At 51.8% G+C, this 25,365-nt stretch overlaps 2 protein-coding genes across 5 annotated transcripts in view; both read left to right on the plus strand.

Moving 5' to 3' along the window:
* Positions 1-23,774, plus strand: TIMM17A (translocase of inner mitochondrial membrane 17A). Of its 4 annotated transcripts, none has more exons than XM_044942583.1 (7): positions 1-157; positions 4,208-4,307; positions 4,430-4,493; positions 7,808-7,936; positions 8,538-8,648; positions 10,689-10,799; positions 23,656-23,774. In XM_044942583.1, the coding sequence occupies exons 1-6, from the start codon at positions 132-134 to the stop codon at positions 10,772-10,774; spliced, it is 516 nt and encodes a 171-aa protein (XP_044798518.1). In that variant the 5' UTR covers positions 1-131; the 3' UTR covers positions 10,775-10,799; positions 23,656-23,774. The 4 variants fall into 4 exon arrangements, with proteins under 4 accessions (XP_044798518.1, XP_025141028.1, XP_006078526.1 ...); XM_025285243.2 differs by lacking the exon at positions 23,656-23,774 and adding an exon at positions 15,962-16,365; XM_006078464.3 differs by lacking the exon at positions 23,656-23,774 and adding an exon at positions 11,034-11,175.
* The window catches only part of LOC102409731 (arginyl aminopeptidase), a 13,226-nt gene continuing 6,698 nt past the window's right edge, over positions 18,838-25,365 (plus strand). The window contains 3 exon segments of the mRNA XM_025285244.3: positions 18,838-19,337; positions 23,656-23,796; positions 24,058-24,203. Coding sequence (XP_025141029.2) covers positions 18,912-19,337; positions 23,656-23,796; positions 24,058-24,203 — 713 coding nt within the window. The 5' untranslated portion in view covers positions 18,838-18,911.

A 25,365-nucleotide genomic window follows, 5' to 3' on the forward strand; every position in this document is an offset into this window, starting at 1 on the left:
GGCTCCGATTGGCTTCAGCAGGAGGCGGCGAGCCAATCCTCGCGGAGTCTAACGCTCTCCTCCTGGGATCACTTCCGCCGCCGGGCAGGCCCCGCTCTGTTCGCCCGGCATCGCGGAGCCGCGGAGTCAAGATGGAGGAGTACGCACGCGAGCCCTGGTGAGCCTGCCTGCCGCCTGCCCTGCTGCTGCCGCCGGCCCCGGGTCCCCGGGCCCCCGGGTCGAGGCCGCTCTCAGCCGCGGGCTGGGCGGCGCCAGGGGCCGTGAGCGGCCGGCTGGGGCCACCGGAGCTGTTCCCGGTGACCTTGCGGTGGCTCGAGGGCGCCCCGGCTCGTCTGTGTCGCCGCGACCCCTGCCCGGCGGCGTGTGGGGAGCATCCCCGCTGCCCGCTGGCGATCCTGGGCTAGTCCTTGCGTTCGCGCGGCTCGCCCTGCGAGGGGAGGCGGCGGTGTCCTGGGAGGGTCCGCGTGGCGCGGCGGCTGCGGTCCGGGCGGTGGAGGGGGCACCCGGGCGGTGGGGACCGGGCGCCGCGCCCGTGAAAACGGGGAGAATAGTGTGCTCTCCAAGTCGCGGACAGCGGTCCGTCCGTTCGGCGCCTAGCGAGGTCTGTCCCAGGAATGAAAGCGTGGAGGAGTCAGGCACTCACACGGTTTAAGGCTTCTGGGGTCATGAATGACAAATCAAATCTTGTTATTTGAGTTCTTGTGCAAGAGCAGGAACCAGGGTGTTCTCCAGCTGTGTGAAAGGGCCCGGGCTTCACACTTTGACGTTGCCTGCGCTAGCCATGCTGCTGCTTTGCGCTGTCCTCCTCTCTGAAATGAGACCGAGTGTATGTTTCAGGGCCTCCCAGCTCTTTAAATTTATCTTCTCCAAAGATAGTGGTCCCGCTTCCTGGGTGGTGCTCAGGTGTGCAGGGCTCAGCGCGCTGCTCTGCTGTTGGCACTTTCTCCTCGGTGTGATACAACACAGGCTGGTAGGAGGGGAAAATATTTGACTTTGTTGGGTTAAAGATTTTATGGAATATTAAATTCCCATTCTCTATTCAGTTTGTTCAGTCTCTAAGTTGTGTCTGACTCTTTGCGACCCCATGAACGGCCGCACACCAGGCTTCCTTGTCCTTCACTAGCTCCTGGAGTTTGCTCAAACTCATGTCCATTGAGTCGATGATGCCATCCAACCGTCTCATCCTCTTTTGCCCCCTTCTCCTCCTGCCCTCAGGCTTTTCCAGCATCACCGTCTTTTCCAGTGAGTTAGCTCTTCACATTAGGCGGCCAAAGTATTGAAGCTTCAGCTTCAGCCCTTCCAATGGATATTCAGGGTTGATTTCTTTTAGGATTCATTGGTTTGATGATCTTGCAGTCCACGGGACTCTCAAGAGTCTTCTCCAGCACCACAATTTGAAAGCATCAATTCTTCAGCACACAGCCTTCTTTATGGTTCAACTCTCACATCTGTACATGAATACTGGAAAAACCATTGCTTTGACTATACGGACCTTTGTTGGCAAAGTGATGTCTCTGCTTTTTAATACACTGTCTAGGTTTGTCGTAGCTTTCCTTCCAAGGAGTAAGTGTCTTTTAATTTCATGGCTCCAGTCATCATCTGCAGTGATTTTGGAGCCAAGAAAAGAAAGTCTGATACTGTTTCTACTTTTCCCCCATCTATTTGATGGGACCCGATGCCATGCTCTTCTTAGTTTTTTGAACGTTGAGTTTTAAGCCAGCCTTTTCACTCTCTCACCTTCATCAGGAGGCTCTTTAGTTCCATCCTAAGTATGTCATAGGTACTTCATCATCTTACTCTTTAATCACGTGTTCTCAGAAGCCCTTGGCCTGTGGTAGAAAGAACTTGGGGGTTTTGGAGTACTAGATTTTTTGTATTTAAATTGGTTCTATCAATACCTGTATGATCTTGCTCAAAGTGCTTAATCTCTTAGCCTCTGTTCATCTGTAAAATGGAGAGGAAACAGGAATACTCTTTTGCAAAGCTAAAAGATTAGGCACTCTATAAGGGCCTCCTTGCTAACTCAGATGGTAAAGAATCTGCCTGCAATGCAGGAGACCTAGGTTCAATCCCTGGGTTGGGAAGATCCCCTGGAGTAGGAAATGGCAACCCACTCCAGTATTCTTGCCTGGAAAATCCATGGACAGGGAAGCCTGGTGGGTTGCAGTCCATGGCATTGCAAAAAGTCGGACATGACTGGAGCAACTAACACTTCATTTCATAAGAAAATAGACTGGCTTTCTTGAAAGTAAGGTTATTTGCATTATAAACCGCCTAAACCATTTATTGCGTACTCAGTCTTATCTGACTCCTTGCGTCCCCATCCCCATGGACTTTAGCCCGCCAGACTCCTCTGTCCATGGAATTCTCCAGGCAAGAATACTGGTGTAGGTTGCCAGTAGATCTTCAGGGGATCTTCCCAACTCAGAGATTGAACCTGTGTCTTCTTTATCACTGAGCCACCAGGAAGCGCACCATATTGGATATTTAAAAAATGTTAACTTTTGATCTTGTGAATCATTATTGGTCCCTGTTGCCCTGTGTTTGCCTGGCATTTGTATTTAGAGTCTGGGTTCAACTTTGCTTTTGTGCATCTGGCACATCCCTAAGGGAACACTGATTTCCGCAGACATGGTTCAGAAGCTGTTTCCATCCTGCATTTGTTTTAGACATCATCTTGTGGAATACTGTGGCTGCTCTCTGATCTGAATCCTGCTGCTTTTTACTGATTTTTTAAATGCTCATTTCCGTTCTGATTATAGGATCATTAACCTTTTAAAGTTAGTGACTTTCCCTTGTCTTTTTTTTTTTTTTTTTTTTACTTGGCTGCACCAAGTAGCTTATGGGATCTTACTTCCCCAACCAGGGATCACACTCGGGGCCTCAGCAGTGAAAGCACCAAGTCTTAACCTCTGGACCACCAGGGAATTCACCTCTATTAGTGTTTCTACCATTTTGAGGAAAATGTCCTAATCCTTTTTAGTCTCAGAGCTCTGCTTCTCAATCTTTCAGCGTGAAGCCAGGTTGCCCAGGCTTGTGCCGACTTTAGGCTCTGATATAATGGGTTGTGGGTGGAACCTGCCCAGAGTCTGCATTTGCTGATTTTGCTTTCAGGCTCATTAAAGGAAGCCTGGGGTAGCCAGGCCCGGAAGCATCAGGCTGACAGTTGGATATCTGTCACATGAGGTCGTCATTCTGTACCAGCCTCTGATTTGTATTAGGCTTGGAGAGGACAAGGTGTTTCAGCTTCAGGATTTTGTATTTCTATCTGGCAAAGTCCGAAATTACTCATTATTCAGATTCTTCAGCAGCAGTGATGCACTAAACTCACATGTTTACTTGAGCAGGTGGATTGCCCACTTCACCCTTGAGATTAGAAAAGACATTTATGAACTGGATTATTCACAGACTTGTTTTTTTTTTGGCCATGCCTTGCAGAATCTTAGTTCCCCAACCAGGGATGGAACCCAGGGCCACCACAGTGAAAACACTGAGTCCTAACCACCAACCACCAAGGGATTCCCATTCACAGACTAAGTTTTTAGTAAGCCAGATTCCTGGAATATTAGTTCGTTCCACTGATCAAATTAATCAAATGTCACTGTGCTGCAGGAGTTAGGTAGCTGCATTTGGAGACCAGGTTTACAAATTTAACCTCTAACGATCAGATATTAGAGGTTACCAATGTGTTAAGTGGATCTGATACAAACTAAAGTTCCAAGTGCTAACGTGGACTCAGTAAACCCGAAAAGAAGTTTTAAAATTTAAATATTAAATAGTGTGGCTTCCTCTGCACTTGTTGAAGCCTTATTCTTTGGGTCTCAGCTTTAAATTTTGCTCCTTCTGGAGAGCTTAGCTTGATCGTGAGGCAGTTGGGTCACCGTTTGGTTACAGTGTAATTTCCTAACGCTTGTTAATTGGCTTTGCACCGTGCCAACTTAGGGTAGATGCCCCAGCAGTTGAGTGAGTGAGTGAGTGAGTGCTGTGAACAGTAGGGAGCTGAAGCCGCTTCCCTCCCTCAGCTTAGAGGACTTGGGCGGAGCAGCTCCATCTGTTCTATCCTTCTTCTCCTGGGCCATCCTGGGCCAGCCCTTTGGTTGTCGTGGGCCCTGCGCTGGAATCTGGTGTGTCCCTGGTCAGCAGGAGGTCTGTGGCTTGTAAATGAGAACCGTGCTCATCTTGTGTCTTTTCTCCTTCCTGTTCGTAGCCCCTGGCGCATCGTGGACGACTGCGGTGGGGCCTTTACAATGGGAACCATAGGTGGTGGGATCTTCCAGGCAATCAAAGGCTTCCGCAATTCTCCAGTGGTAAGTGGGTGACCAGTTTCATGTTACCGTCACATGATCGCTGTTTGCTAATATCACTTGGGCCTGTCAGTGCGTTGGAAACATGTTATTCTCCTAATACATCTCCTTTTGTTTCCTTACAGGGAGTAAATCACAGACTACGAGGGAGTTTGACAGCTATTAAAACCAGGGCTCCACAGTTGGGAGGTAAGCAGAGTGTTGCTGTTTGAACTCCAAACGCTTTTTTCCCTGTTTTTTGTTTTTTTTTTTTTTTTTTGAGGATGAAGCTCTGTTTTTTATTTTTTTTCCCTTTTGTAGATTTTACGAGTTAGTGATTTTAGTTAGGTCTAAATAACTGCTTGTCCCATTCTGAGGGTTCTTGGTTTATGATTTATCTTAACTTAAATTGTTGCATCCAGGTGGCACTCTGCTCTTCAGAAGCTTGGTGGTGTTCTGTTTCTGTTTGTCTTTGTTTTATTTTCCCCTCTTATCCAGAAGGAAGATGGTGTGTCCACAGCTTAAGTTTGTGAGTCTGGAGTGATCATGTCTAGGGTAGCGTGAAGCTGATGAGGGTATGAGTGGAAGGGTTGGGGTTCACGAGAGCTTGATGGAACTGATGGGGCTCCTCCCCAAAGTTAACTTTTTGGACGTTAGTGCAGAAGTGCAGGAGATGATGTTCATCACATTCTTTAAGCTTGGTTACTCAGAAACTGGGAGAACAGAGGGCAGGAAAGCTGGAAGCTTATATTCGTTACAGAGACGCCGTCAGGTTGAAGGGACCACATTCAGCACGGAAGAGGAGCCAGCACCAAGCCTCCCCTTAGTCTGTGCGGCAGAGGAGATGGTCTCTCTTTCTCTCTTTGTTTTTATAGCATTTTTTCTCTTTAGAAGGTGGTAGCTGGCCTGTGTTGTTTACTGAGTGCTTGTCATGTGCTGAACTCTCCAAGTGTTCTGTTATTTTATTTAGCCCTCACAGCAACACAGAGGGTAAGTAATGTTATCTCTGTTTTCCAATGGAGGAAATGGAGGCTCCAAGGTTGAAGTGATGGTGTATCTGTTTCCTGTTCTTCCCCCTGTGATAGTTGGACACCTTGGAGAGTACATTGACTCGTTTTCCTCTGGTCTAATGGTTACCACGCTGTTCAGGGGTGATAAGTAGTAAAGAAGTACACACCCCACCCCGACCTTCAATAAATGCAGAGGTCCTGCAAGTGTTAACAGGCGTCTTGAGAGGCTGCTTCCATCACATGCGTTTTCAGTGAATAAAAGAACAGGTGACTGTCCCAGACAGAATCAGCCTAAGGAGGTGTGACGGCTGAACATGTGGTGGGACCGGAAACGGACATAAACACTGAGGAAACCTGAATTTAGTACGGACGTCAGTTAATAATGTGCAGTGTTCAGGACTTCCCTGGTGGTCCAGTGGTTAGGGATCTGCCTTGCAGTGCAGGGGACATGGGCTCAATCCCTGGTCAGGGATGTGTGGAGCAGCTGAGCCCGTGTATGTACCTAGAGCCCAGACTGCAACAGGAGAAGCTGCCACAGGGAGACCCCCACCCACAGCAGCTAGAGGGGAGCCCCACACACGGCAGCTAGAGAGGAGCCCCCACAACTAGAGAAAGCCCTCACCCAGTGAAGAAGACCCCGTGCAGCCAAAATGAATTAATTAAAAAAATTATTTAAAATAAATACAAATACTGGGATGGCACTTCAAATTTAATTCAGGGAGTATAGACTGAGCTCTTCCAGTCGAACTCCTGGAAAGGGCAGCGTGGGAAAGCCATAGTCGTGTCCTGAAAGGTCTTCTATTTCCAGAGCGGAACCGAGATGTTGTGACACGTCCCCATTCTTCCAGCCCGTCTGCGCACCTGGACTCGCCCCAGGTGTAGTCAGCCCTTCCTTCCCGTTGAGAACAGTACTTGGTGCTTCCAAGTACGATGCTGGACCCTAGCATTGTTGCTGTGGCTGCGGCCGTTCCCAGGCCGTCTTAGGAGCGTCCTGTGTATTTCCATATATACACGGGGACCCTCTGACCACATACGTACACACACACGTTTAGATCTGTTTTCTGTGTATCTGTCTGCATTGGAAATCGGGTCACAGTGACAGCCCTGATTGCAGTCCAGGCCTGCAGAGCCCTTCTTCCTCCTCTCTCTCTCTCACTACAATTTAAAAAGCAAGAAAAACAACCTGAGGAGCCCTCGTGCTGGGATCCTGCACCCTCTGAAACCTCCGGACGCGGGGGTGGGCTGACCAGGGCCAGGGTCAGACTGCCTGACACCCTTCCACATGGGCACACGGACCCCCGTGCCTGGGAGTGTCCCTCCCGTGGACCCCTGCTCACCTGCTCTGGCCACGGCTGCCCTCTCAGGCCCCCATCTGCGTGGACCAGTCTCCACTCTAGTCAGCCCCTGGCTCACTCCGGCAGGCATCCTTGGGGTGGGAGGTTCAGACCTTGAGAAGGAGTGGAGCGGCCGGGCCTTGTCTGAGTGTGGCCAGGTGACACGCCTGGGCGTCATCTCTCACAGGGCAGGGCCCCCCCGAGCTGGAAGGGGTGACTCAGTCCTGTCGTCTGGGGTGTCTGGTGCAGGGCCAGCGGTGAGCAGGCTGTTGCTCAGCTGACTGGTAGCGTGCAGGGGAGAACAGAGGTCTGCTGATCGGGCTCAGACCCTGTCCCTGGTCAGCGCACCCCTGCGTCTGGAGGTTTCAGAGGGTGCAGGATCCCAGCACGAGGGCTCCTCGGGTCATTTTTCTTACTTTTTAAATTGTAGTAAGTACAAGAACCCTTTCTGTGGAGTGCACGCTGTGTGCTCACGTTAGAAGATTTGGAAAACGAAAGCACAAAGAAGCTGGATCACCTGTTACCATCTGTCGCCTGGAGGCGCTGGCGGTGGAGGTCTTGGTGTCACCTTTCTGGATTCTGTGTGCACGTCTACACTTGTGCGTGCAGTACTTGGCGTTTTATAGACTAGTCACCGTCTAGGAAGAGTTTTAGTGTTAAGTGATCTGACTGAGGGTTGCTTTCAGCTTCGTGCTAGAGGAGTAAGGGTGGAGAGGAGTGGGGAAGGCAGTCTCCATCCCTCGCAGCTCCGTAATTCTCACTCGCGTCGCCCTTTGCTCTGGGTGTGTCCTGACTCGCGCCGTGACACAGTGCAGAGGGCCTGGGCGTCTTCTGTGCTGTCTCTGCTGATTTTCACAGAGCAGGTGCTTGGTGGCTCTGACTGAAGAGAAGGAAGAGACGAAAGGGGAGGCTGTATCAAAGGACGGAAGGCGGGCGCACACACTCTGCCAGTGCAGCTCTGAGTGCAGAGCCCGGTGTGCTGAGGCTCGGGCCGTGGCTGCTCACTGGTCCAGCCCGAGCTTTATTAGAAAGAGCAGCGTTCTGACTCTCGTTCAGCCCGTAGTTAGGGTGCGAGAGTTCTAAGAATATAGTGAGTGTTGTTGTTTAAGCTTGCTTTTGATTATAAAGTTTAAAATGTAAGATTACAACAATGAAATGTGTTTTGTTTCTTTATAAACAGGTAGCTTCGCGGTTTGGGGAGGCCTGTTTTCCATGATCGACTGCAGTATGGTTCAGGTCCGAGGGAAGGAAGACCCCTGGAACTCCATCACGAGCGGTGCCTTAACTGGAGCCATCCTGGCGGCAAGAAGTAAGACGCATTTGTGCGTGTCGGCCGTCTGACCCCGGCACGCCTGTAGTGGCTGAACCGAGCCTTGTGTCAGTCGGTTTAGTGTGGGTGCAAGTGTGAGCTGGGGAAAATGGAAGGATCTGTTACTTGGAATGTTGAGCGTGCGAGCACCTGGGGCTCCGACCAGTAACCGCCGTGGTCAGAGCTGCTCACGGTCTAGTTCTCCACTGACCAGCTGTGACCGGGCCTCTCCCTCCTCAGTCTGCAATGAGTCATGGACCTGCGGCACAGCATTGTTAGGAGCGTAGAGCGCAGAACCTTCTGGTCCCTGGGGTTAGAGCAACCCGGAACTCCTCTGGGCCTGGGGGGTGAGCCAGGGTCACCAGGTGGCGAGTGTGTGGACCTCGTGGGTCGTGACGCCTCTGTCACAAGCACTCAACTCTACCGTCACAGCCCAAGAGCCACTGCAGACCGTATGTGAGTGCACGTGCATGTTGTTCCAATAAAACTTTTATTTGTATAAGCAGGCCATGAGCTGGATTTGACCTGTGGACAGGTCTGTCCATCAGTGTACCTGATGTTAACCTGGATCTCTGTCTCTCCCCCTCACCAACGCCCTCAGACGGGCCAGTGGCCATGGTCGGGTCGGCTGCCGTGGGTGGCGTTCTCCTGGCTCTCATCGAAGGGGCTGGCATCTTGTTGACACGCTTTGCGTCTGCACAGTTTCCCAACGGTGAGTCGTCTCTCTGTTAGCACACAGCTCAGGCATTTGGAATGAAACAGATTCTGTCTGCTAAAATGTGGCCGTTTGAGCTCCATGCATTCTGGGTGCGTGTACTGAGCTTGGTGAGGATTGTGGTCGCAGGGGCAGTTCTGGTTGCAAAGGTGGGTGTGGGCGCAGTGGACTGCTTGTGTTCAGAGGAACACAGTTCTCGCCGAGATGGCAGATGGCCTGCCCTGATCTTGCTCATAGTTCTCGGGCCTTGTCAGCACTCGTTTGCTTCTTGTAAGAAATTGCTGCTCATTTTAGAGCTGTGTGGAGGGAGGTCCTTGTAGCTGTGGGAGGGTCACGGTGGTCATTCTGTGTCCTGTGCTGTGTGTGTATGTGTGCGCGCGTGTCCACTGGCCACCAGGGGCAGTGGGCACGAGGGTCTGGCAGATGCTCAGATGAGTGAGGCGAGACCTGGGGGTAGTGCTTCTCGGGGGCAGGTGACCCCTGGTTGGGGGCTCGCTCTGGAGCCGGCAGGGAGAGCTGTTGAAGTTGGCAGTGTGGCGTGCTGCTGCCTGCCTCTCCTGTCCAGCGCCGGGGAGCATGGAAGGCTGGGCAGTCAGCTGGGCCACCAGCACCCATGACGTGGCCAGGCGGGGTCTGCTCTGCAGTCAACATGCGCGGGTTCTTAGAAATTAGAAAACTCGAGCGATCTAAACAGAAATATTCCTTGACATCGTAAGGCAGCAGAAAGACACAGGATCATTGGGTGGGGGTGGGGGTTGAAAGTTATTTTTGGAGCTTGGAAAATATTTGGTACAGAGCTCGGAGCTGGTCACAGCTTCCTTCGGTTCGGTTTCCCTGATGTGGGGTCTTCTGGGGCAGCGTTCCCAGAGGCCTGCTTAGCACGGCAGTGGGTGACCCAGGTGGCCCCTGGCCCTCACGCCTCCCTTCTGTTTTCACCATTGCTTCTTAATACTCTGTTGTGATTTTGCTTTTGCTTTTCAGTTTAACGCTTTAGTGTGAAAGATTTCACATAAAACATCAGAAAAGTTGCATCTTTTCAGGAATTCAGAAATTGATATAAGGAGATGTCAGTCACACCATTTTGTGGGATCTAGCCTTGTTTCCTTTGCTTTAGGCTTCTGTCCTCAGAAGGAATAGCTGAAGGAAATGCTTTTGATCTTAGACTGAGATGTTTCCAAAAAGCTTTGTGGGGGCGGAAGTGTTTGGAAAGTTAATTGTGTGTTTCCAATTAACTTAAATGAAAAAATTCTTAAAAAATAAAACTGTATCCAAATGGTAACAAGGATTATTTGGGGTTTATCTTTTTCACCCAGTGTCTCCTTCAGCTTTCTGGAATGAACAGATATTTTAGAGTGAAGAAAAGCAATCACTGGAGTGAACGGAGCTCTGGAAAGAGCCCTCTTTCCCGCTGGCCTCTTCCTCCCGTCCTTCAGTTTGCCCTCGTTTCCCTGGGGAAGTGGGGTGATCGCCACCGCTACAGGCTTGCTTTTAACGAGCCATGTTCTTTCTCGGGTCAGGGAGGCCGTGCCACCCTTCGAAAGCACCAGCTGCTGTACTTGGCATCTGTGTAAGCTTGGGGCGGGCCTGTCTTCCCATTGCAGAACCTGCTTCTTACATTCGTCATTGTATAGATTGTATCACTGAGTTCTCTTGAAAAATGACTGAGGTACTTAAACTTTGTGAAACTAATTTTAAATAGCTACTGAAAAATATGTCAGGAGGTGAGAGATTGGTGCGGTCTTGATGCGGCAGCTCGCTCAGCAGTTGCTTTAAAGCTGGCCTGCTGCCCCTTGCTGTCGTTAGTCCATCTGACTGTGCGGAGCGTGTAGGGCCATCCATCGGGTGTGGGGTGGGGGGGCTGCCTATGCCGACACCAAGGAGGCGGTCTCGTGGGAGTCGAGCAGCCCCACAAACGTTCGATTACAGCTGGAACGTAGCAGGATTTCTTTCTGAGTTGATTGATTTGCTCGCTACAGAGACTTGTTCCTTCAAACTACATAGTATTTAGGTGGCGTTTAAATTCTCTCTGAACTGCAGGTCCTCCGTTTGCTGAAGACCCCTCCCAGTTGCCTTCCGCCCAGTTACCAGCCTCGCCCTTCGGGGAGTATCGGCAGTACCAGTAGGACTTCCCTCCCGGACTTCTACAGAGTGAGCTCAGTCTAAGGAAGGGTGTCAGAAGACCAGGTTCAGTCTGGTTCTAAAACCGCGGGGGGGACAGCTGTGGCCAAACAGGCTGTGAAGAGACTTTCAGCACCTTTTTCTATTTAAAGGAACATGGTCGGGGTGGCGGGTGGGGTGGGGTGGGAATCTTAAAAGATAATACATTTATTTATTCACATTTGGATTGCATTTGTGATCAAAATAAATATCTAAAATCCTTAGAAGGAAATACAGCGCGTGCTTAGAAGATGAAGGACCGCACGGCAGACAGCCACAAAGCGTGACTTTCCTCGGGGGCTTCTCGGCCTGGCTTTGCTCTGTTAGTCAAATAATAAAAAATGCCTGGAGGTTGCTCTCTCTTTTAGGATGAGTTGTAGAGTTCTACTTTTCATCCTCAAATTCCGACAAGGCAGAGTCCACTGAGGACTGCCCGCGGCGCTGTGGCCTGTGGGTCAGTGCGCAGCGCACACCGCCCGGCTGACACGGCTTGGCCTTCCCTCTGCGGGTGCAGCCGCGTCCTGGTTCGCGGGTGTTGGCGGCAAGACACGAACTCTTCACCTTCGGGGCTTCTGGGTCTCGAGCCTTAATCATCAGCAGCTTCCTTCCCATAAACCCAGCTCTGTGTCAGAGGTTCACGGAGCAGGCGACAGCGCTGGAGAAGTCTGATGTTTGTTGCTGGAAAGTTTATAAAGTCCAGGTTGTTTTTAGTGTGTTCCAAGTCCTTGAAGCTGACCTTTGTAAGGGGTGTCCTTCGGGGTCTGGTTGGGACTAGAAAACAGATGGGCTGTTCAGAATCGGCCACTTTACTGGTGGTGGAAATGCCAAGTGGCCTTCCAGAAGGCAGGCTGTGGCTCTCTCCCCTTTGCCTGCCTGGTGTGACTGCCTTGTGTGGTGAGCTCAGTGCTACATATGTAGCAAGCATTTAATTTACTCATCCTGGGTTGAGCTTTGTTTGTGTGGTAAAATACACAAGAAGTCATGTTTCTTTTAACCATTAAGTGTACAGTTTGGTGGAATATAAATACAGTGTATCAACCACCTTTAGTATCCCAGAACTTTTGCAGCAGCAGGAGCAGAAACCGGGGGATGGTAACCACCACCCCACTCCCCAGCTTCTGGTAGCACAGGACTGCGCTCCGTCTGCGAGTCCGCCTCTTCTGGGGACCTCGTGTCAGCAGGACCTGTGGGATTTTCTTTCTGTGTTGCTCTTCATTTAGGAATTCATTCATGCTTTCTGACGGTTGAGTAATAATACTGCATTGTAGGCAGAGACCACGTTTTATTTCTCCATTCTTCCGTTGACAGACATTTGAATGATGCTGCTGTGGACATGGGCATACGGCTGCCTGAGCCCCTGCTCTTGTTTCTTGGGGCACGTTCCTAGGAGTGGAGTTGCCGTGGGTGTGGTAACTGTTCAGCTTCTGAGGAGGCGCCACACTCTCCCGCGGTCGCTACACCGCGCGGCATTTCTGCCAGCAGCGCGCAGGGCTCCGGTTTTCCTACACTCTCGCCAGCGTTTTTCCTCTATAGCCAGGCCAGTGCCTGTGACGTGTATCTCATTGTGGTTCTGACTTGCGTTCTCCTGGTGACTGACGATGCTGTACTTTTTGGCCATTTGTGAGTATCCGGGGTTTGTCTTTCAATCTGTAGCTGGTTTAACTTCCAGGCATAAATGTAAGGAGGCTTTATTGCAAGAACAGTTCAAAGCTGAGGGCATGTAGGGAAGATGCTTTATGTTTCTTAAGGTCCTCAAAACTCCTCTTAAATGGGGCATCGGTTTGGAAAGCAAGTTTCTTGCTTGTAAATTCAGAGTCTCTGGGGTATGTGTGTGTGATGCTGGCGTGTTTTTCCATTTTACTGGTCATCTCAGCGTCTCTGAACCGATCCTTGGGTACAGATGAATTTTCTAGAATGAGGGGTGGGGTGGAAGAGAAGAGTCTTGAAAAAGATGAAAGACCAGTTCTTTTTGATTCCACCACATGCAGGATGGCAGGTGGGAACCCGGAAACCTTCCTAGTTGTTTCCCAGCTTCTTGCTTCCCGTGGATACCCCTGTCTGCCCCAGACTTAGAAGGACTTCTGTTCTCAGAAAGCCTGGCTGCCCCCTGCCCGTTCCTTCCCCTGCTGGAGCTGGCCCAGAGGGCAATGGGTCCCTCTCTCACATGTCCAGTGTGGAGATAGGGGGGTGAGGAGGGAGGGCAAGGGGGAAGGCAAGCGTCACCCCTCAGTCTCCTCCTGGAAGGCTGGTGCTGTCATTTCCAGGCAGGGGAGCCATTTCCAGGCAGGGGAGCGTGTTCTCCGGCCATCCATTGGTGGACATGCCCGTGTCCGCCCCTGCCCCCCGCACATGTACCCTGCTGGCTGCTTCCTGACAATTCGGTTTCCCCCTCCTCCTTTCCCCCAACATGTTTTCAATGAAAATAGCAAACCTGTAAAGTTGGGGTTCAAGGTGAACACATGTGTACCCAGCACCTAGATTCTATGACTGACTTTACAACACTTTACCATTGCCTACCTGGTCACCTGTCCCCTGCTTTCTAATTAAATTGAAGTTTATGAAATCCATTGATAAACATTGTAAGATGTGATTATTTTAAAGTTTAGAGAATAGTAGAAACCAGGTAGGTTATAGACTCTAATATCTTAAAATACTGACTTGAAATGTTTAATAAATATTCTGAAACTAATTTTGGTGTACGAGAACCCAGAGTAAAAGGTAAAATCACCAAATTTGTTCTAATTACCAAGATAAACGTGGAAACATACAGACAGGAAGGAATTTTTCTCTAGGTGTTTTTCTGGAATAATGGAGTCAGTTCCTCAGTTTCAAGGTTAAAACGCCCATCAGAAAGATCCCATCTGCTTCTCTCATTTTTCCTTAGTATCTTCCACTGTGTGTGAAATTGGCATGAAATAGTGAATTTCTGAGTCCGGCTGCAAAAGGCAAAGGAGAAAAGGAAAGATGTACCCATTTGAATGCAGAGTTCCAAAGAATAGCAAGGAGAGATAAGAAAGCCTTCCTCAGTGATCAATGCAAAGAAATAGAGGAAAACAACAGAATGGGAAAGACTAGAGATCCCTTCAAGAAAATTAGAGATACCAAGGGAACATTTCATGCAAAGATGGGCTCAATAAAGAACAGAAATGGTATGGATCTAACAGAAGCAGAAGATATTAAGAAGAGGTGGCAAGAATACACAGAAGAACTATACAAAAAAGATCTTCATGACCCAGATAACCATGATGGTGTGATCACTCACCTAGAGCTAGACATCCTGGAATGTGAAGTCAAGTGGGCCTTAGGAAGCATCACTATGAACAAAGCTAGTGGAGGTGATGGAATTCCAGTTGAGCTATTTCAAATCCTGAAAGATGATGCTATGAAAGTGCTGCACTCAATATGCCAGCAAATGTGGAAAACTCAGCAGTGGCCACAAGACTGGAAAAGGTCAGTTTTCATTCCAATACCAAAGAAAGGCAATGCCAAAGAAAGTTCAAACAACTTCACAATTGTACTTATTTCACATGCTAGCAAAGTAATGCTCAAAATTCTCCAAGCCAGACTTGAACAGTGTATGAACCATGAAATTCCAGATGTTCAAGCTGGATTTAGAAAAGGCAGAGGAACCAGAGATCAAATTGCCAACATCCACTGGATCATCGAAAAAGCAACAGTACCAGAAAAACATCTGCTTTATTGACTATGCCAAAGCCTTTGACTGTGTGAACCACAACAAACTCTGGAAAATTCTGAAAGAGATGGGAATACCAGACCACCTGTCCTGCCTCTTGAGAAATCTGTATGCAGGTCAGGAAGCAACAGTTAGAACTGGACATTGAACAACAGACTGGCTCCAAATTGGGAAAGTAGTAGGTCAAGTCTTTATATTGTCACCCTGCTTATTTAACTTAATATGCAGAGTACATCATGAGATGCTGGGCTGGGTGAAGCACAAGCTGGAATCAAGATTGCTGGGAGAAATATCAATAACCTCAGATATGCAGATGACACCACCCTTATGGCAGAAAGAGAAGAGAACGAAAGAGCCTCTTGATGAAAGTGAAAGAAGAAAGTGGGAAAGTTGGCTTAAAACTCAACACTCAGAAAACAGATCATGGGATCCGGTCCCATCACTTCATGGCAAATAGATGGGGAAACAATGGAAACAGTGACAGACTTTATTCTTTTGGGCTTCAAAATCACTGCAGATGGTGATTGCAGCCATGAAATTAAAAGATGCTCCTTGGAAGAAGTTATGACCAACCTAGCTGGACATGACTGAACGACTTCACTTTCACTTTTCACTTTCATGCATTGGAGTAGGAAATGGCAACCCACTCCAGTGTTCTTGCCTGGAGAATCCTAGGGACAGGGGAGCCTGGTGGGCTGCCGTCTTGGGTCGCACAGAGTCGAACATGACTGAAGTGACTTAGCAGCAGCAGCAGACAGCATATTAAAAAGCAGAGACATTACTTTGCCAACAAAGGTCTGTCTAGTCAAAGGTGTGGTTTTTCCAGTAGTCGTGCATGGATGTGAGAGTTGGACTATAAAGCTGAGTGCCAAAGAACTGATGCTTTTGAACTGTGGTGTTGGAGAAGACTCTTGAGAATCCCTTGGACTGCAAGGAGATCCAACCAGTCCATCCTAAGGGAATTCAGTCCTGACTGTTCCTTGGAAGGACTGATGCTGAAGCTGAAATTCCAATACTTTGGCCACCTGATGTGAAGAGCTGACTCATTTGAAAAGACCCAGATGCTGGGAAAGATTGAAGGCAGGAGGAAAAGGGGATGACAGAGGATGAGATGGCTGGATGGCATCACCGACTCAATGGACATGAGTTTGAGTAAACTCTGGGAGTTGCTGTGCTACAGTCCATGGGGTCGAAGAGTCAGAAACGACTGACCGAGTGAACTGAACTGAAATTCCTCTCTGGCCTCATCTTCTTTCTGTCTTGAGAACTTGCTTGAACATGTCTTACACGGTAGGATACATGGGTGGACCTGGGTGGCATTGGAGGAGAGGACCCTGAGCTTTTGCACTGGGCAGTAGGACCCTTCTCTTTGCCCTGAGAGAGGCATTACGCAGACTACACTACACGGGCAGCATGACTCCCTTTATTCCACAGTGAGACCCTGTCTCTGTCTTGGCAGGCATCAGCCAGAGGGTGCCAGCCTGGCCCCTGGGGACTTGAGCTGTGTGCCCATCCTGCACGCCGTCGGGCCATCAGGATGAGTCGGCTCACCCTCTGCTCCAGACGCGGTGCTGTCTCTACAAGCATCGCCACCAGACGGTCCAGGACAAAGGGTGTTCGGCACCTCGTGCAGCTGTGCAGATGCGCGTGTGAGCCACGGAGAGCTGGGTCCCAGGGTTGGTTTTAACTTGAATGCTCCGTGGTTACAGGAATGTTCTGTGTGCCCTTGAGTCTTTTATTTGTTGGGAGCTTTTCATGGCCTGTCTGTGGTTAGTTTTGTGTGTTTTCTCTAATGGTTAGGTGGAAAGTTGGGGGGTGTGTTGATTAGGTAAAGATGGTGACTTTTAAAATGTTTTTACTGAATCCTTCTGCCTCACATCCTTGTTGCGGCACGTCGGGTCTTCACCGTGGCATGCAGGCTCTCCGCTGCAGCACACAGGCTGCCCCGCCGGGGCTCACATCCTCAGCGGTTGGGCATGCAGGCCTAGTTGTCCTGTGGCCTGTGGGGTTCTAGTTCCCCAGACAGGGATCAAACCTGCTCTATCAAACCCTGCTTTGGAAGGTGGATTCTTAACCACTGGACCACCAGGGACGTCCCAAGACTGTGACATTTTTGTACAGATGTTTTATGTCGGTGTAACTTTGGTCTGATCTGTTAATTACTACTGGGCAAGATATATAAATGTCTCACTGGCAGATTTGCCCATTTTCCCTTGTAATTCTGTTAATTTTTGCTTTCTGTATTTTGAGGCTATAAGGTACATCTCCTGGTGTGTGAGCTAGAACACTGATAAGTAATCTACACCTGGGTATTTATGAACTCTGCCCCTTCCCAAACTTCTGCCTCCCCCAGCTTGGGGTGACTACCAGCCTGTCCAGCTTGTTTCTTTTTCTCCCCTTGCTTCCCTGGTGGCTCAGACAGTAAAGAATCTGCCTGCAATCCAGGAGACCCAGGTTTGATTCTAGGTCAGAAAGATCCCCTGGAGAAGGAAATGGCTACCCACTCCAGTCCTCTTGCCTGGGGAATCCCAAGGAGAGGAGCCTGACGGGCTACAGTCCAGGGGGCTGCAAAGAGTTGGACACGCCTGTGTGACTGACAACACTTTCACATATTTTCCCATTAGTGGGTTTGTGGGTTACACTAATTCTATATTCTTTAGGTGGTTTTCTTGAAAATATACCTAAGAAAGAAATCTCAGGACTTCGCTGATAGTCCAGTAGTTAAGACACTGAGCTTCTAATGCAGGGGGCACAGGTGTGATCTCTGGTCAGTGAACTTTTAAGATCCCTACATGCCATGCACTGCAGCCAAAAAAGAAAAAAAAATCTTTATTCCTAAATCTACTTTCCTCCTAATAATCCAAGGAGCTTCAACGTCAGTCACCCTCTTCTTTTTTTTTTTTACCCTCTTGCATACATTTAATTAAGAAAAAAAATACTTTGGTTGCCTCATGCAGCATGCAGGATACAGTGGCTGGTATATGCACATGCTCAACAAAAATGCATTGTATAATGGAATGAGTAAGTTGAAGGTAGATGTGCTGAATGACTATCCTCAGCGCCACATAAGAGTGGGTTTCTGAAGTTTTTGGATTTCACTAGCCAGTAAGTTAGAAAAGAAAGAAAAAAAGGAAGAAAACTAACTTTGATCATATATGGAATTTCAAAATATCTACCATAAGCATTTCAAAAAATAAGATGTATTTAATACTGTAAAACTAGGAAGCACATACTAGGATCCTATTTCCTTTATGGGAAACTCCCTACATTGTGCCTTAAAATTTCATTTCCTAATCGGGAAGATCCCCTGGAGGAAGAAATGACAACCCACTCCAGTATTCTTGCCTGGAAAAGCCCATGAACAGAGGAGCTTGGGGAGGTACAGTCCCTGGGGTCACAAGGGTCGGACACAACTTAGTGACTAAACCACCATCACCACCACCACCAAAAGGAACCCCCCCACCAATGCAGGAGAAGTAAGAGACTTGGGTCCAATCTCTGGGTCGGAAAGATGCCCTGAAAGAGGGCATGGCAACCCACTCCAGGATTCTTGCCTGAAGAATCCCACGGACAGAGGAACCTGACGGGCTACAGTCCATGAGGTCGCAAAGAGTCGGACACGACTTGGTATAGTTTCCAGCACGGCTAATGAGCGGCTCCTAGTCACAGCTGGGCTCCTGGTAGGGTCACCGGCGCAGCGGGCTCTCCCACACAGGAGGGGGCACACGGCCTACCAGCCTCAGCCACCGTGCTGGCCCCACCTCTTGTCGGAAGGACGCGGGGCCTCAGGCTGGAGCCCCGATGGAGTTACACGGCTCAGGAGGTGCTGCCATTTCTCCTGTGTCACCGCTGCGCAGAGGCCAGAAAGAGTCCCCTTTCTTGGGGAAGGTTTGCTGCAGAGCTTGTGAGCTCAAACCCGACCCCCGGGCCTAGTGCTGCCTGCCCGGTGGACGCGGACACTGGCAACCTCAGCGCAGGGACTGGGGACCATCCCAGCGGGATGAATTCGGGCCGAGGTGGATCAAACTGGCGTTCGCCAACCTGTCCAGAATCCTTCCGTGAGGGTGCACAGCTGGGAGTCGGGTAGGGTCAGGGAAGGGCGTGGTCTGCTCGGGGGCGGGGCCTTCCCGGGTGTGCGGCAAAAGCGCCGGGGGCCGACCTGCAGGGGGCGTGGTCTGTTCGGGGCGGGGCCTTCCGAGGTACGAGCAGCAGTCAACGGGCCTCGGCCGGCGGCGGGGCGTGTCTATGCTCGGTTCCGGGGCGTGGTCTTCTCGGGGGCGGGGCCTTCCCGGGTGCGCGGCAAAAGCTCCCGGGGCCAGACCGGCGGCGGGGCGGGGCCAGGCCTGCAGGGGCGGGGCCCGGGCGGTGGGCCGGGGTCTGCGGCGGACCGGCGGCGGCGGCGCGGGGCCATGGCGGCCGGCGAGACTAAGGCCGGCGGGCGGGCGCTGCGCGCGGCGCAGGCGGACGACGTGGCGTCGGCCTCCAACTTCCGCGCCTTCGAGCTGCTGCACCTGCACCTGGACCTGAGGGCCGAGTTCGGGCCGCCGGGGCCAGGCCCGGGCAGCCGCGGGCTGAGCGGCTCGGCGGTGCTGGACTTGCGCTGCCGGGCGCCCGGCGGCGCCTCGGAGCTGCGGCTGGACTCGCACCCATGCGTGGAAGTGACGGCGGCGGCCCTGAGGCGGGGGCGGCCGGAGCCGGAGCCTGAGCCGCTGCAGGTGTGCACGCAGCCGTTCTCGCAGTACGGCGAGGCCCTGTGCTTGCGCTTCCCGCAGCCCTGCGCCGCAGGCGAGCGCCTGCAGGTGCGGATCACCTACCGCGTCGGCGAGGGACCCGGGGTGAGTACCCGCAGCCCCTGCGCCTCCTCGTGCAGGCGCGCCTCCCCGCCTCTTGCCCCTCCTCGGCCAGGTGACTCCCCACCCCCTGCCTCTGGTTCTGCTGGTCTTCAGCCAGATGCCTTCGCCCCCTCCCCGCCGTCTCTAGCCCCCTGCGTCCTCCAGGCTGGACAGCAGAAGGTTCCCGAGCTGAGTTTAGGGCTGTCGGTGCGCCCGGCTTGGGCTGGGCCCTGGTGGTGCTCTGCTCGGGGGCAGCCCTGAAGACGCTGGCTCGTTACCCGCTGCTGACTCAGCCCTTTGTTGCAGGTGCCCGTCTAGTGCCCGGGGCTGGAACAGCTCCGAGACTGGGCACTTACTATTTATTGTTTCCTCCGGGATGTGATGAACAAAAGAATTTGAGTAAAAGTGAAAACCAGAATTAGGGTGGACCAGGCTTTGTAGCGGAGAAGACAATGGCAACCCCCTCCGGTACTCTTGCCTGGAAAATCCCATGGACGGAGGAGCCTGGAAGGCTGCAGTCCATGGGGTCGCAGAGAGTTGGACACGACTGAGCGACTTCACTTTCACTTTCCACTTTCATGCATTGGAGAAGGAAATGGCAACCCACTCCAGTGTTCTTGCCTGGAGAATCCCAGGAACGGCACAGCCTGGTGGGCTGCCGTCTGTGGGGTCGCACAGAATCGAACACGACTGAAGCGACTTAGCAGCAGCAGCAGCAGCAGGCTTTGTAATAATTGGCTTTCTCTCTGTTGACTCTTAAATTCTAAACCGGGGTGGGGGAGGTGGGGCAAGTGTAGCAGTTGGAAAGAGTATCTTGTGGGTCCCTCTGTGAGAATCGCAGCCCTTTCTCTGGGGGGGTGGGCGTCCCGCCCGCCCAGGAAGCCTGTGCTTCTGGTGGCACTTCCCCTTCTGCTCTTAGAACTGGCTCAGGGCATTTCTGTGTCCATCTTTCACCATTAGGGATGTACATGGACCTTAAGATAGAATTTGTTTGAAAAATTAAAGTCCAAAGCAGTGTGGACTGACCTCTCAGGCAAAGGAAAAACCCCGGCCTCTACGGGTAACTTGCTGTAGAGGAACACATGGAATGCATGGAAATGTGTTTGGTTGTTCTGTTATATTCTGGTTCGCGATTGGGAGCAGAAATTAAGTACAATAATTGAAAAAATTAGGCCGCCTGAGCTTGCCTACCAAAAGTGGCACCTGAAGTTGAATTTCGGAATTAAACAGCTTTCATTTAAGACTTGATGGCAGGCACCCATGCTCCCCGGAGAGCTGTCCTTTGACCTGTGGAGGTCCCCAGTGGGCACAGTTCCTGTTCCGCTGTCCGGGGCGGGGGGGGGGGGGGGGAGGCGCTCACCTTGGTCACTGTGGGCCACGGTGTCTCCTGGATTTGATTCTGCTGTGTGTCCTGCCAGCCCCCTTCATTGTCTTCTCTTCATGTCATTAAAACAAAAACAAGCAAAACTCAAGCAAAGAGGATGAGTAGGGGATTGTGGTTGAAGGGATGAGAGCCGTTGTTTACAGAGCTGAGCCTGACAATAGTTTTCTTTACATAGGTCCTCATACAGTGCCTAGTTCCTCTGACTGCCAGCTCAGTATACTTGTTTTCATCAATAGGATTTATTTTTTTTTTAACTGTTTAGATTACCAGGAAAACTGAGCATATAGGACAGTTTCCATAAACCCCCAACACACATGCACACACACACCACACACACACCACACGCACACACACACCACGCACACACACATCACACACACACACATGCACACACCACACACACAAACACACCACACACACACACCACACACACACGCACACCACATGCACACACACACGCACACACCACACACATGCACACACCACACACACATGCACACACCACACACACGCACACCACACGCACACACACACCACACACACATGCACACACCACACACGCACGCACCACACAAACACACCACACACACATACACACACCACACACACGCACACACATGCACACACCAAACACACACCACACACACACACACGCACACATGCACACACCATGCACACACATACCACACACACACTGCACACACCACACACACGCACACACCACACACATGCACACACATGCACACACACCACACACACATGCACACACCACACACACACATGCACACACCACACAAACACACCACATACACACCACACACACACATACACACCACCACCACCACCCCCCTTATTAGCACCTTACGAGTGGGATGCACTTGTTACAATTAATGAGCCAGTACTGATACCCTATTATAAACTGGAATCTGTAGTATTTCCAGATTTCCTTAGTTTTTATTTTCAATAATTTATTTATTGAGCAGCTTTCATGTACAAGGTGTATTAGAGTGTTGGGTCTTTTAAATTTTTCTTTTTTGTATTCTAGTTGATTTACAATGTTGGTTTCAGGTGTACAGCAGCCTTAGGTTTTACAGTGTCCTCTGCTCCAGGGTCCCATCCAGAAGTCCAGGCGCGTGTCCCTCGGCCGCGTGGGTGGGCTCTCTCGGCCGTGACGATTCCTCAGATGCTCCAGTTCTGGTGACTTAGATAGTTTTGAGCAGTGGTGCGCCCCTCTATTGGAATTTATCTTCTGTTTTTTCTCATGAGTAGATTGGGGTTATGAAGTTTGCTTGGTTTTCATAGATTATTTTCCTTAGAGCAGTTTCGGTTTCCCAGCAAAGTTGAACGGAGGTTCATAGAGATAAGGCGTCACTTCTGTAACGTCATGTTAAGGGCAATGGTATCGGCCTGATTTATGGCCTCTGTGCTGGCCTCCAGTCACCAGGCTGAAGCACCAGGCTGTTGGGGTCTGCACAGAATGTCTGTCTCTCCCCTGCCCCCACTTCTGTCTTACTGGACTCTGGATGAGACTTGTTACAGTTTGCGCGTGCACACATACACACACACACACACACACGTGCACACACGCAAAGAAAACCCCGGCTTCCCAACGTGTCTCCCTTATGCCTTTCATAAATCGGTCTCAGCGCCTCTGTAGTTTAAGCCCTTGACCACACACAGCTGCCCGGCTCCATGAAAGCCACATTCCCCGCCCGCCCGTGCTGCTCCCGCCTCCTGGACATCATCTCCCTTCCTTCTGGCTGTTTAAACCCTGCCCGCTGTTGAGGGTGCAGCCTAGGGGTTTTGCTTCCACTCTGAGACCCTCCTGGGGCCCCTCAGCTGCACACGGCATCCGTGTTAGACGTAAGCTCTGCTGTGGGCAGTTTGGGTTTGTAATAATGGCTCAGATGTGCCCTTGATTAAGGGCTGACAGAAGACAACTCAGGAATCACAGCTGGGGACGTCCCTGGGGGTCCAGTGGCTAAGACTCCACATTCCCAGTGCAGGGGGCTGGGGTGCGATTCCTGTTCACGGGACTAGATCTTGCACGCTGTAACTAAAAAGATCCCACATGCTGCAACTAAGACCAGGTATAGCCAAGTAATAAATAAACAAGCAAAGTAAATATTTGGAGCGGGGGAAGAATCATAGCCAGTGCCTGTAATGTAAAACACGTTGATTCTCCTGCTTTGGCAGGTGGATTCTTTATCGTTGGCACCACTGGGAAGCCCAAAACACATTTACTCTGAAAGGGTAAATTTCAGGAATGGAGAACACCTATTAATCAGACTCCTTGCTGTTAGCGTCTGCTTTTCTGTGTCTTTCATCACACGTTGAAGAACAGCTTCTTCAGCATTTGTTTCTTGGTGAGAAGTTACTACAGTGAGGAGGACACAGGAGGGAGGCAGGACTAGGGGGCTGGAGGCAGCTCGGGAATTCTCGAGGCCCAGGGACATGTGCAGAGAAGGCACTGGCAACCCACTGCAGCACTCTTGCCTGGAAAATCCCATGGACGGGAGGAGCCTGGGGGGCTGCAGTCCATGGGGTCGCCAAGAGTCGGACACGACTGAGCGACTTCACTTTCACTTTTCACTTTCATGCATTGGAGAAGGAAATGGCAACCCACTCCAGTGTTCTTGCCTGGAGAATCCCAGGGACAGGGGAGCCTGGCCGGCTGCCATCTACGGGGTCACACAGAGTCGGACATGACTGAAGCGACTTAGCAGCAGCAGGGACACATGAGGAGTGATCCCTTGGTGGTGTCTGCCCCGGGAGGTAGACGTCGGGCCGCGGCCTGGACTCCAGGGGGATTAAACGCGCAGCCGGTGAGAGCTTCTGCTCTGAGCTGTTCCCGGAAGTCCCCTGCAGCCCACGCGGCTGTACCTGCCTGGGGCCCCCCAGGGCTGTCGGCTCTGAGCGGCGTGCCCCTCCCCGCAGGTGTGCTGGCTGGCTCCGGAGCAGACGGCAGGAAGGAAGAAGCCCTTCGTCTACACCCAGGGCCAGGCTGTCCTGAACCGAGCCTTCTTCCCGTGCTTTGACACTCCTGCCGTGAAGTGCAGATACTCCGCTCTTCTCGAGGTGAGGGGACCATGTGTCCCTGCCCTGGGGATTGGAATGGTCGTCTCCATCAGGTCACCTTTCAGGGGACGCTTACAGACCCTCTGAAGAACTCCTCCACCTGCAAAAGTTTTATCTGTGCTAAACCCCATTGGTTGAGCCCTACTTTCTGGAAGCCTCTGTACTTCAGGTGGACTGCAGGCCGCCGTCATCACCGGGCAGGTTGCTGATGGAAAGCAGCCTCTGTCCAGGTGAGAGCTCGCCGGTGTTCTCTGTCCTCAGGTCCCAGATGGCTTCACCGCCGTGATGAGTGCTGACGCCTGGGAGGAGCGAGACCCCAATAAGTTCTTCCGGATGAGTCAGCCCATCCCTTCCTACCTGATAGCCTTGGCCATCGGAGATCTGGTTTCGGCTGAAGTTGGACCCAGGTAGGAGACCAAGATCCCAGAGGCAAGACTGGACCAACCTCCAAGCAAGGAGGCCTCTGACCAGCGTGCAGACCTGTTGGGGGGGTTCTTGGGGCGGTGTCGGCCTGCCCCGAGTCCGGGCCTTTCTGCGGCACAGGGTGCGGCGTGAGGGCATCGGAGGACTCTTTCCCCCTCCTCCCTCCCATGTGCTGAGACCCAGTCCTGCCGTGTCCTGGCCCCGTGCAGAGAGGGCTCTGAGCTCAGGCAGAAGTTTTAGGAGGTCACCTTCTAGCTACGATGTGCGCTTTCTTATCGCTACCAAATCTCCCTGCCTTCTCTGGCACTTAATTCCTGGAAACACCCGCCTTGCGGTCACTGTCTCCCTCCCAGGAGGCCCGAGGACACTGTCCCCTGTCTGCTCCGGATGCAGAGGCTCAGGCTTGGGCCGACTCTGTGAAGGGAGGGAGCTTTAGTGGAGGTGAATAAGGAGTTTGTCAGGTGTCCCCAAAGAGAAGTTGACCGGGAACCTGGGTTCTCCTGCTCATCATCCTGTCTGCCGGCGCTTTGTTCCGCGGCAGGAGGCTCGGTTGGACGTGGCTCTCCTGGTGGCGGTGCTGTCCTTCGTTCTGCCGGCCCCAGAGGTGCTGGCCGGGCGCAAGGCCTCAGACAGGGCTCAGCAGTGGCACCAGCGCCACGCGCCTCCGCTCCTGAGGTCAGAGGGAGCGCTGGGCGGGCCCGTCGGCCTCCGCTTCCAGCCACAGGCTCCGGGCAGCCCCAGGCCTGCGAGACAAGGGCTCCCTTCCTGGGGGACAGGGCAGTGGGTGACCGGAAGCACGTCAGCCTGCAGCTGCAAGAGAGCAGAGAAGGAGAGAGATGTCTTCCAGGGGTTTCCTCCTGCCAGGTTCTGTTAGGAAGCGGATGAACTGCTGGTGCGGAGCAAGAACAGTCGTTTCTGAAAACACCAGGCAGACAGGGAGCTGGGGCTCAGTGCGGGGGCAGGCCTGCTGCCTGCAGGAGCCCCCAGGGCCCTCCCGGCGCCCGCTCTGCAGGCGGGGCCGGCCCTCAGCTCTGGGTGGGCCTCAGCTCTGCTGCAGGTCGCCTCCCCACGGGCTCCCTGGCTCCCTAGGAGGCTGAAGCCGGCTGGTCCCGCCGGGCTCTGACCCCCGCGCCACCCTCTCCACAT

Source organism: Bubalus bubalis, chromosome 5 (genome assembly GCF_019923935.1).
Source record: "Bubalus bubalis isolate 160015118507 breed Murrah chromosome 5, NDDB_SH_1, whole genome shotgun sequence".
NCBI lineage: Eukaryota > Metazoa > Chordata > Mammalia > Artiodactyla > Bovidae > Bubalus > Bubalus bubalis.

Bases quoted from the DNA above. Each gene is read 5' to 3' on its own strand.
- TIMM17A (XM_044942583.1), top strand. From the start codon at position 132: ATGGAGGAGTACGCACGCGAGCCCTG. The intron at 4,494-7,807 runs GTAAGCAGAGTG...CTTTATAAACAG, and splicing joins CAGGGCTCCACAGTTGGGAG to GTAGCTTCGCGGTTTGGGGA. The intron at 7,937-8,537 runs GTAAGACGCATT...CAACGCCCTCAG, and splicing joins AGCCATCCTGGCGGCAAGAA to ACGGGCCAGTGGCCATGGTC.